The 11851-nt window shown below is 45.0% G+C and overlaps 1 protein-coding gene across 1 annotated transcript; it reads left to right on the top strand.

Annotated features, from left to right (window-relative positions):
- The first annotated feature begins 2429 nt into the window (after positions 1–2429).
- si:dkey-156n14.3 (zinc finger protein ZXDC) lies at positions 2430–11218 on the top strand. Its single transcript, XM_004559838.3, has 10 exons — positions 2430–4475; positions 5123–5275; positions 5806–5884; positions 6744–6874; positions 7023–7193; positions 7421–8202; positions 8649–8733; positions 8815–8987; positions 10250–10351; positions 10506–11218. The coding sequence occupies exons 1-10, from the start codon at positions 2483–2485 to the stop codon at positions 10590–10592; spliced, it is 3756 nt and encodes a 1251-aa protein (XP_004559895.2). The 5' UTR covers positions 2430–2482; the 3' UTR covers positions 10593–11218.
- The last annotated feature ends 633 nt before the right edge of the window (positions 11219–11851 follow it).

An 11851-nucleotide genomic window follows, 5' to 3' on the forward strand; every position in this document is an offset into this window, starting at 1 on the left:
GTTGAATGTCAGACAGGATCATGAACTTGAAGCTGGAAACTAATGGGCGGATGTCAGAAATTGTCTAGGAAATCATGAAATCATGAAGAAGAAGTGAGTGAATGCAGTGGCAAGGATTAAATGGAGGAAGTGAAGAAGGAAGAATGCTTTGCAGAGTTTAGTGGTGAGTTAAAACAGGCTCAGGAAGGTAGGGAAGAATATTCAGATGACTGGGAAAGTACAGCTAAAGTGGTGAGAGAAACTGCCCAAAAGCGGCACGTGTTTCCTCTGAGCATAAGAAAGAGGACAAAGAGATGGTGGTGATGCATCATTTGCTAGGCAGAGAGATGAAGTTAGAAAGGATGTGCAGCAGGTTAGAGTGATTAAGCATGGAGACAGAAATATAATAAGAGTGTGCTGAGAATATGGGAGGAGTGCCTTGATGAGTTGATGAATAGAGAAATTGAGAGAGAAGAGGACAAATGTCAGACAGTTAGTGAATTAGGAAGTGCAGAGGATTAGTAACGAAGATTAGAGTGGAAGGGTGCCGATGATATACCTGTGGAGGAATGAAGAAGGCAACGGACTTTAAGCTACGGAAAAAAGTTTTTGAAGCTAAATGCGAAGAAGACAAGTTACAGTAAGTGAGCAGCACTATGGCAAGAGTGAAAGGGAACGTTTACTAGACAGTAGTGAGACCGGCTATGTGTGGTTTGGAGATGGTGAAGGTGAAGCTGGAGGAGGCAGCACTGAGGATGCTAAGATTTTCAGTGGGAGTGACCAGACCAAGAGTATAGAGAAGGACGGCTCAGGTAGAGTGTTTTGGAAAGGTAAATGGTAAATGGCCTGTATTTATATAGCACTTTACTTAGTCCCTATGGACCCCAAAGCGCTTTACACATCCAGTCATCCACACATTCACACACTGGTGATGGCAGCTACATTGTAGCCGCAGCCACCCTGGGGCGCACTGACAGAGGCGAGGCTGCCGGACACTGGCGCCACCGGGCCCTCTGACCACCACCAACTGGTCAGAGGGCACCAACTTTGGAGTCATAGTTAGCGAGGCAGGCTCAGATCATCTGGACTTGTGCAAAGAAGAGATAGTGGATATGGAAGAAATAAGAACACAGAGTGGATTTAGGGATGGAGGACACGCAAACAGTTGGTGTGACAGATTAGGATGCTGGGTATAGGGTGAGATGGAGACAAATGATCCACTGTGGCGAACATTAAAGGGAGCAGCTGAAAGAAGGGGAAAAAGATAGCAGTGACTTAACATGCTGTTTTATTTGTACTGTTCATGTTTTTTTAAAGGGAAAATAAACATTATTAGCCCAGTGGATGATTCTCAAATCTTGTCCCTTGATCAGAGTCTACATTACGTTTTAAACGAACATATTAAATGTGGGTTCTCTCCAGGTAGTCCGGCTTCCTCCCACAGTCCAAAGACGTGCAGTTACTGAGGTTAGGTTAAATAGGGATTCTAAATTACCCATAGGTATAAATATGAGTGAGAATGGTTGTCTGTCTCTCTGTATTAGCTCTGCAGCAGACTGGTGACCTGTCCAGTGTGTACCCCTCCTCTCACCCAATGATAGCTGGGATAAGCTCTAACCCCGAGCTAGGGTTGCCAAATCTTTAATTATCAAATAAGAGACACTCTGGTGTGCCAGAAGCACAATCCACAACCAGCTGGGTAGTGTAAATATGCACTATGTGACGGTGCAGGTAACGGTCAATATATGTGACATTTAAGGTAGACTAAGGAACCAGACACCAGGGGCCATTTTGGCTTCATTTTGGGGGCGATGTTAGGTCGTCCATGTGTGTCAAAAAACTAAAAGAATATACACAAATTGATCAGAACAGGTCTGTAATGTTTTCTCTTAGGAGAAAAATGTTGTTTTATACTGCTACACTGCCACTTAGTGGAAGAAATACGAACTAAAAACTGTACCAAACTGGAAACGGGAATTTCCCAAGTTTTGGATTCACTTTTCAGTTAAAAATAAATAAATAGTGTAGAATGGTTATCTTAAATGTATTATTGATAATAACCAATCCGCACAAATATCCAATACTACACTATCCACATCACAATTTCACTATGGCATATTCTTGCTGCCTTCAGGTACTCCTCGTGGTTCAAACCATTACATTTAAGGGCAGCAGTATATATTGCACTTTTTTGACCCAAAGACATTTGGTTGTCCCTCTGTTAATAGCAGACTGTAAGTTTAGCTATCAGCTGTGGCTTTATTCGTTTTCTTAAATGTAAGGCTTCTGTGCAGAAAACTGAAGAGAAGTTCTATCGACCTTGACAAAGCTTTGGTAGTTGCTAACTACCAAAGCTTGTTGGTTCATCCACCCCTAAGTTGAAATTTCAATACTGCCCCTGAACGCAACACTAGGCCCACTGGAAACCGTGTAGTGGCTCCATGGATCATATCCATTTAGTAGGGCGGGCCTTTTCCCGTGTCGCTGCTACAGGGATACCAAGATGGAAATCCAGGGGCTTTCTGATGCCCAAAACATTCAGTCTCAACATGGCGCCCTACACAGAAGCATTTCGTCTCCACATCGATCGGCAACGGGGTCAATACCTCATTTTATTTCCAGCGAAAATGAAGCGGAAGTGCTGCTGGAGTCGCTTGAGCTACACAGCGACAACAACAACAACACTAGGCCGAGAACATCGCCGTTTCGCCTACTGGCGGAAAATGGCAGCGAGGTGGCTTGTTCGCCTGTCAGCGCACCGCAAACTACGCTTAAAAGCAATTTGCCGGGTAACAGACCGGGCGTGGGATTTCATAACGTGAACCCGGAGAAGGAAAATGAGCTCAGTGCCCTACTAGCTTCACAGGAGTTTGTCAAGACAGCCTGGAAATACGGATTAGAAAGCGGGGATGTTGTAATGCAAATGGCGCTGCCTCTCTTTGAAGGGGAAGAGGAACCGATGCCGCAGCGGCAACCAACGTTTCCAGTTTTACGGCAGCAGCGTGAGGACGGCTCCTGCAAACAGCCCTCAGTAGCCAGCCATAGCGCTGCGGCGCTGGGGAACTTGAGCACGGTAAACCTGGCGGAACAAACCACCCAGGAGTTTTATGTTCTTTTTAATGTCGTTCAAGACGAAGGCAGCGGCGAGACAAGTAAACAGCGCCCGGATGTGCCTGAGGATGGCGATCAAATGAAAGGTAAAAAGCAGTGTTCCAAAGCAAGTCCCTGTGGCCCCATGGAGGCTGGAAACCGCAGTAACGTTGTTTCATGTGAATCTAATGACACTTTGAACTGCCTCGATACACAGGGCTTGAAACCTGAGCATGTTTTCAATTTACTGAACGATAATCCCGCGGCGGGTAACGTTAAACAGACTGCCTACCACCCCACCGTCGAAGACGTTGTTTTGACAAACAAATATGGCGATAGGATTTGTGGCCAGATGTGCACCGAAAGCAGCGAAGGTAAACTGGTCAGGGAGCTCTCGTCGCAGCCTCGCGTTGACGAGAGCAGTACCTTGATTTCAGGGACTGCGGGGATCGTGGAAGCCATGGACACATCGGACTTTGGTACAGATTCAGCGGCGGCGCAGGGCAGTACAACCCCGGTCACGGCCTCCACAAGTCCGCCTGCTAGCGAAACATTTTCCGGAACTATCACGATAAACAACCAAAGCATCATAGTGACTATTGAAAACGGGGTACTAACTCTTGCTGCCCCACCCGAGGGCTATGTACATAAGGAGGATGACATGGTTAGCTTAAAGGAGCACTTAGGAATGAAAGATCATGAAGATATTGTTCTCCTCAACTATGACAGTGGTACTAAATCGATCGGGAAGATCAGCACACTGGCAGTAGCCAGTTCCAGCCATCAGGAAGAGCCCACACCTGGTTTGTCTGTCAGCGACTCAGAGCTGGCTCTGGTGGATGACTGCTCCCTGTCAGAGCTAGGTACTTCACTGGACTCCTGTGCCAAGCAGGAGGCAGGGTCACTATGTGCAGTAACAGAATCAGATATGGGCCCCCCTCCTCCCGAAGCCGCTGTAGCTGGCTGTGACAATGAAGAGTGTCACTCTGTACCAGTAATCAGGTCCAAGAAAGACACCGTGTCCACCTTTGACTGCCCAGAACCAGGCTGCCCCTCCACATTTGACACACGACAGAAACTCAAGGTTCACCTCCTAAACCATGCTGAGGACCCACGTCCATATCAGTGCACTGTGGAAGGCTGCGGCTGGGCATTTGCCACCTCCTACAAGCTGAAGCGGCATCTCCAGTCCCACAACAAGCAGCGGCCACATACGTGCCAGTTTGAAGGCTGTGGGCGGCGTTTTACCACTGTCTACAACCTCAAGGCTCACGTCAAAGTCCACGAGCAGGATAACGCCTTTGCCTGCGAGGTCTGCAACGAGAGGTTTCGCAGTGCTACCCGGCTCACCAACCATCAGAGGGTCCACTTTGAGCCACAGAGGCCTCACAAATGTGAATTCCCAGGTAACTCATACATCAAACTGTGAATTTTGTGCTTTTATGTAACTATTTGGAATTTCTAGCTTTTTATTCTGCTCTTGGAATTGGCTGATGGGTACTCCACAACATCACTGCTATGATATGAAGCACTTTACCAGAAGGTTTGACGTGTTTTGAGCAACACAGGGCATTTACTTATTCCCTGCTACACATTTCTATTCATTATCTGTGCTAGAATAGCTTTGCATGTCTTGCAGTTCAAAAATATTCCAAATTTATCTGATACTGGGACTCAGTATCAACCTCTGAAACGAGCTGTTTTAACTCCTACCGGTTTTAAACAAACTCTGTGGCTGCCCTAGCTAAACAAACTTAAAGCAGCAGGTGGGTGGGGCCAAAGTTCCCAGATGACCATATTCTGGATCCCTTCAGACATCGTTTATAACCAGTAGTAGAAAAAACTGTTTAAAGGTGAGTGTTAAAAGCAGTCTGAATCCTGAGCTTTTGTCTCACAAGAGTTAAATGTAGATGCACTGATCTATGTTCAGTATGAGGGTACATGATTATAACAGTTTCTGTTTAACAGAATATGATGAAAAAGTATATACATATAAAATGCGCCTTTATGGTACCGTTGGTGTCCTACATGTTTGTCTTTCTATCCTATGCAGGCTGTGAGAAAACCTTCATCACCTTCAGTGCTCTGTTCTCCCACAATCGCACTCACTTCAGAGAAACTGGCCACTTCATGTGCACCTACCCAGGCTGTGACAAGACCTATGATAAGGCCTGTCGTCTCAAGATCCACATGAGGAGTCACACGGGTAAATTGAGATTTAAGGGTCGGTTCAGCTGGGCCTGTTGTTTTCTGTGGTTGATTTTTTAAAAAGCAGCATGTAGTCTACTAAATTAACTCTGGCTTATTCCTAATACATTTTTGTGAAGCAGTCAGCTGCAGTGCCGCAAATCCAAACACATTAGCTGTGATTGTTCTTCAGAACACTAACACTAATGCAGAGAGTAAAAGTTCTTTCTGAGCTTGGAGTGACAAGTAAACCTGATGCTTTTGTGGGGAATATGTATAGCTGTAAGTTATTTAAAAAGGCCAATAATTGTGTTTTTTGTTTGTTTTTTATGAGCATTGAGTTAAATAGAAATCACAAACATAAGTGTGTATGTTGTCACTTTTAGTTCTTAGAAGGACAAAACCAATCAGCAGCTCTAGCGTTCCGAAAGAAAATCGGCCAAAAAAATCTCGATCCAGCTCACATTAAAAGATTTGTGAAGTGAGGATCCTTGCAGCAGTAGGTGTAGTGTAGCATTAGGAATGAAACTTGTAACTTCCTCTCTCCAGGCGAGAGACCGTTTGTCTGTGACTCCGAGGGCTGCGGCTGGTCTTTTACAAGCATGTCAAAGTTGCTCCGACATAAAAGGTGAGTGCTTATTAATTTATGCTTTGATCATGGTGTAAAATAGTGGACACACTCCATTTGTGTGTAACTTACTGTTAGGAACTCCTGATAAAGTATCTTTCTGCGACTGCAGATGGAAAATAGCTGATAGCTAGATCTGATGCAACGCAGCTTTTCCTTTTGTGTATTTTCTACATGTTCCTAAAGGCAATAAACAGAAACCTGAAGTAATGTTTTATAACATCTAACAAAGTTATCAAAGGAATAAAGGGAGTGAATGTCTACATCGTGCGGTGAGAACAAACCTTGTTAGATAAGCTGACCATGTCAATTTTAGTTTTGTGTTCTTTGCATAAAGGTTTGAACGAACAAGGTTATGAAAATGTGAAGTTTTCTCTGTAAAGGTCATCTAGTTGCGAGTCTTCACTACAGTGTTGATACTCATTTAGTATGTTAGGGTTTTATGTCAAGTTATATAGAATAAAGCTCTATTATAATGTAGGATGTGGCTACCTTTTGATTGACAGGGTGTTGCTTGGTATAACTCTCATCATATGCTTCCTTGGCTCCAAATACCCAAAACAGTCTTAGCAAAATGCCTAAATGGAGCCTTGCGAAAAGCAGCATACACCCTCCTCTTCCGTGCTGTCTGTGGGAATGTTTTGCCACTACAGGAAGTGTGATTGCTGTTACATGCCTGTTTTTGTTTTAGTGAACTTGAGCTTGTCACTGCAGTTCTGTTTTACTGGTGCAGTTTGACTTTGAAAGGCTTTGATTCCTTGTTAAGTTTAGCTTCAGTTTGATGTAACAAAATGTAAATGAAATTCTGTTTTTGTGCTATGACTTTTCTTACTTTGTTTTAAATGTGTGTGTCTATAAGGAAACATGATGATGATCGGCGCTTTGTCTGCTCAGAGGAGGGTTGTGGGAAGTCCTTCACCCGGGCCGAGCACCTCAAAGGACACAGTATTACCCATCTAGGCACGAAGCCTTTTCAGTGCCATGCAGAAGGTACAAACCTTTTATAAAGGAACAACAACAAAACTGTAATAATTTTCCACGAGACAAATGTTCACATTTTCTCCCTGAAATATTTACTTAAGACCAGTGTTTCATGGTGACTGATTTCAGTAACATGTGCCTCCTTTGTGTTTTTCAGGTTGTAATGCCAAGTTTTCAGCACGTAGCAGCCTCTACATCCACTCCAAAAAGCATAAGCAGGACGCCAGCACCCTGAGGACTCGCTGCCCTGTGGCCAACTGCTCCAAACACTTCTCGTCCCGCAGCAGCCTTAAGAGCCACATGCTCAAACATCACCACCTCAGTCCTGGTTAGTAATTGTTCTGCAGACTTAAAGTTCCCCAGCACTGCGAGTCTCGTACTGTCTGTGAACATCTATAAAACACCACCCAACTGTTTTCTGTTTCCATGTGGGGCGATGGATGGAAACCGTTCCTTCTTTCTTGTGTAACAGTTTTAAACTTTTATTCCACTTGCCGTTGTTCCTGAGATGTTCATTTTTAACTTGGGGTTGTTTTTTTTTGTTTTCCTTCCCAGATGTTCTCAGTCAGATGGAGACCACACCAACCCTGACCCCCAGTAATGAGCTCGTTAGTTCCACACCTACCACGGTTGCAGGATCTGGTATTGCTGGGGGCGACCAGCTGACAAACCTGGACCTCAGCTCTCTGTTCTCTTCTGTGCCTGGAGGAACTGCACCCACTACAGGCATTGGAGTGGGAATCCCAGTTGGTGGGGCTACGTCTAATGGCCCGTTCACAATGGACCTCTCCCTGGTCAGCTCTGGCATCCTGACCATCGACCCCTCTTCAGTGGGAACTACACTTGTTACCAGCACTAACACCACAATGGCCAAGGCTGTGGACCCTCTTATATTGGCAGCCAATGCCGACATGACCCCCCACCACAACCTGGAGGGAACGGCAAGTGACGTCCTGCGCCCACAAGGCACCCTTAACCTGGACGATGTGCAGACAGTTACCCCAGAGGCGCTGGGAACCCTCACTGCCCTTACTATGCAGGGTGCTGGTGCCACTGTGGACCCCACTCTGCAGCACCCACTCAGCTCGTCCAGCTCCTTGAGCGTGGAACCCACAGCCTCCCTGGCTGTAGCTCCCGTTGCCGAGCTCCTTGGCTCACCATCTAAGGTGGAGGTGGGTGGCCAAGGAGGTGCTGGGACTCTGTTGGGTTGTGTGGAGGTGCTGGGACCCCAGGAGGGAGGAAAAGTGCTCACTCAGTTTGTCTTTCCTGGTCACAGCAGCAGCTTCAGCCCACAGAAAGATTCGGAGCTCAGTTCTGTGTCACCAAGCAGTTTCCTGGTGAGCATAGATACTCACAGATTCAATAAACCAATCGAAACACAGCTGATACAGAAAATACATTTGCGACTTTCAGGCATACAAGCTTTCCTTTTTATCTCGAACGGTAACCGGTTGGGTAAGGACCCTGCTCACCTTTCTGTAACAAAACCAAAAAAGACTCATAGTTCAATGACATATAAAGGGTCTTTGATAATGAATTGTCAGTCTCCATTCTTTCATCTAGAAATGGAAAAAGATATAGCCATCGTCTCAGATGTTTTTTTTCTTTCTTTGTTGTTTTTCAGTCTTCGGATCTTTGCATGAATGTCCTTTTTTATTTGACAAAATGTTTTTCAGTGGTGGCACATATTTAACAAGATTAATCACAGTCAGTAGAGAAAGTAGTCAACAGACAGATGATGAAAGGTGGTGCAAACCTAACATGCTCCCATTTTGCTTGACAGGAGAGTGGGGGCTCGGCTAGGACTGACTACAGAGCCATCCAGCTGGCTAAGAAGAAGAAGCAGAGAGGCCCCTCGGCCTCCTCCGGTAACTTACTTTCTTTAGTTTCATGCTAGCCAAAGCTCCAGTAACTGTTAGACTGACAAGACTTCCCTTTGACTTGTCCAGGGACTTCAAGCTCAGGTCAGAGAAAAGCTAAAGGAACAAAGGCTGCCACAGCTCCAGGACCACTCGCTCCCTCTGGGGCTCGCTATGGTGATGGAGCTGCAGTAGCGAATGGGGGCCTGACTCTCCGTGACCCCATCACCGGTGCCCAGTATGTCCAGATCCACCTGCTGCAGGTGAGATAGGACAAGTTGGGGAAGGTGGCAAATCTGCCCTGGTCAGAAAACATAAAGCTGTCTAGACCAAACCGTGATACTTACGATTCAAATAAGCTCATGATTTGGATAACTCGCCACTGCTACTGTCTGGGCACTTGCCTTTGTTTTAATGAGAATTTGTTCCACAGAATTTTAATTCCTTTTCGTGCATTTTTACTGCACAGTGTGAAATTGACCTTTTGTGTACCGTGAAAACATATTAGTTGCTATTTGGGAACTAAGAACACAGTATAAGTGCAGAGCAACATCCCATAAGCTCATTAAAGTGCCAGTTTAACACTGGCTACAGGGAGTTGTTCTGTCTGAGGCTTGTTTTTACCATTTTGTCAAATGTGTGCCATTAACACCAGCTGTATTATTGTTTCCCATTACAATCAAGTACCAACTTATGTGCGTCGGGTCGTTTTATAGCAATTGCCTGTACTCCTGTGACATCATTTGTATGCCACACGAACAAAGGAGGATGACTGGCGATGGTATACCTGCTGCTGTCTGTGGGTTTTTGTCACATTTGGGGACCACCGTGCTGTTTTTGTGCAGCCTTGTCCCTCGTTGCCAGGTTTCAAAACTGGCGGTTTTTGATTTTCATGAAGGAGACACTCATGACATTGAATAGCCAATCAGTGGCATGCAGTCTGATGACGTCACATTTTCAGATCACTTCATGACTAAAAAAAAGTACCTGGTAACAGGTACTATCACCTAATGGAAAACCCTAAAAACCATGTCGAGCCAACCTGTGTAGGCCATAATGGAACAGGGCTATATATGCCAGAAGCTACAAGGACATTGGTGAAAGTGAAACCCAGTTCCTCGGCTCAGTATCAGGAAACACCTGAAGCAAAGGTCTCTGTGTGGCGGCCGAAGTGGAAAAAGTTGAATGATGTAAAATAACTCAAGAAAAGTGTAGAAACATTCTGCACAGACCTCATGAAAGTTGGTGCTGCTAGCACAGCTAATGCTAGCACAGCTAATGCTAGCACAGCTAATGCTAGCCACACCCACACATAAAACACTGTATGTTTAGTTTCAGAGTTCCAAGTGTGAAATCTCCGTTAATCTGATTTCTTTCTCCTGTCTGATCAACTAGTAAATTAGTAAAAAATGAATAGAAACATCCAACTAGGGACTGTTTTTCTTTTCACGTACTTTTGTGCACTGAACAGCACCACTAATGCACAGCGGTTGTTGGAGTGTCTAATCAATGTGTGAACACGCAGGATGACCCAGCCAGTGATGGAGACCTGGCCTTCCAGTTGAGCTCTCAGCCCTCCAGCTCCCACTCTCAGCTCACTGTTGACCTGCCTGTCAACATTTTACAGGTGGGAGTAATCTTTTCTGTCGTTAAAGAGACATTCGACTGCATTTGTGCTTTGACTTTCTGTTATGGAATCGGTTGTTTGTCCTTTGTAATAGCCACAGATTAGTGACACCGTCAGCCTTTAGAGAACTGAGCCGTGATGCTTTTCTCCACAGGAGTCTTCGGTGATTACAGAGGACGACAATGGCTCTGACAACTCCCAGTTCACAGGAAGCACAATCAACCTTCAGGACTTGGAGTGACCACCTATACTGCTGCGGGGTCAGAGGTCAATCAGCAGCTGGCCTCCATCCACAGTTTACATGAGATGATAGATTTCATCAAACAGTTGCCTCACCCTCGAAGGGCTTTTTGGACATGTGCTCCATGGAGTTTGTGGTCATGATTCAGCAGATAATGCACCTTGAGAAGAAGAAAAGAGGATTCTTTGTTGAGAATGTTGCCGTATTATTTTAAGTCCAGTTTGTACCAAATTCAAAGCCTGAGAGCACAGTCGTGTCAGAGGCTGCTCCGTCCTCTGTTGGGTGTTAACAGTAATGATGTCTGTTCCACAGTGCCACATTGCCACTCACATGCACACACAGTGCGCTGTGTATTCTCCAGTTGCCTTATGAACTCATGCTTCACGCTGTGCACGCCTCCACCGGCAGGTTACCTGCTTTATTTGTTGTTCTTTTCTCTTGTGTTTTCTTAGATTTATTTTTCTATGGCAGCAGTAATTCCATGTTGAAAACATGCCTGTCCATGCATTTGTATACATGAGTAACTCCCTTCTTATGATGATTTCAGTTTATTTATTAATAGCTACGGGTTTACAGAATGGCAGAGCCAGACGCAGAAGAATTAAAGACTCAAAGCACAATCAGAAGAGCGTGTGAAGTAGCAGTCATTTCACTTTGTTCGGTTAAATGTCACAAAGGGGAGATTAATTTAGTAAGGAAGTATCCCTGTACAGAATGTGTTAAGTCATAGTACTGATGAAGCTGATCATCTCACAGAAGAAACAGAGTTTGGAGCAAGGACCAGTCGGCAGCAGCTCAGTTTTAGAAAAGGCAAAAACAGAGGTTTAAAAATAGAGCGTGAGTAATGGAAGAAGTGCTGTCAATAACAAACTGCAAAGTTTGGTCACATGGGTTTTTGTGCTATCATTTATTTTTAAATGTCCCATTTAGCCAATACAAACAGAGTGGCATATATAACTCCCTCTGTGCAGCTAACATTTAATTACATTTATCTATGTAATCTATTTGAACTACCCAGTTAAACTACGAGTAAATCTAGCTGGGAGCACATCCTTATTTAGATGTGACAGCGTTTCTAGTAGATGGTGGCCGATGTCTTGAGCATGAATTGAGGCTGCCGTTTGGGGAAGGCCTCAGAGGGGACTGGCCACAGATCACCTGTACTAATGAGAAGTGAATTAACTGAGGGAGGGGCATGAGTATGTACTGCTTGTAGGGCCATATGGAGGTGTGGACCCGCTCTTGAAATTCAGATAAAT

This window comes from Maylandia zebra, linkage group LG5, assembly GCF_041146795.1.
Source record: "Maylandia zebra isolate NMK-2024a linkage group LG5, Mzebra_GT3a, whole genome shotgun sequence".
NCBI classification, from domain to species: Eukaryota; Metazoa; Chordata; class Actinopteri; order Cichliformes; family Cichlidae; genus Maylandia; species Maylandia zebra.

What these genes read in the sequence shown, in the direction of transcription:
- si:dkey-156n14.3 (XM_004559838.3), top strand. Translation starts at nt 2,483, where the DNA reads ATGGAAATCCAGGGGCTTTCTGATGCCCAAAACATTCAGTCTCAACAT. An exon ending in AAGTTGCTCCGACATAAAAG is followed by an intron (nt 5,885 to 6,743) that starts GTGAGTGCTTAT and finishes TGTGTCTATAAG; the next exon opens with GAAACATGATGATGATCGGC. An exon ending in TTTTCAGTGCCATGCAGAAG is followed by an intron (nt 6,875 to 7,022) that starts GTACAAACCTTT and finishes TGTGTTTTTCAG; the next exon opens with GTTGTAATGCCAAGTTTTCA.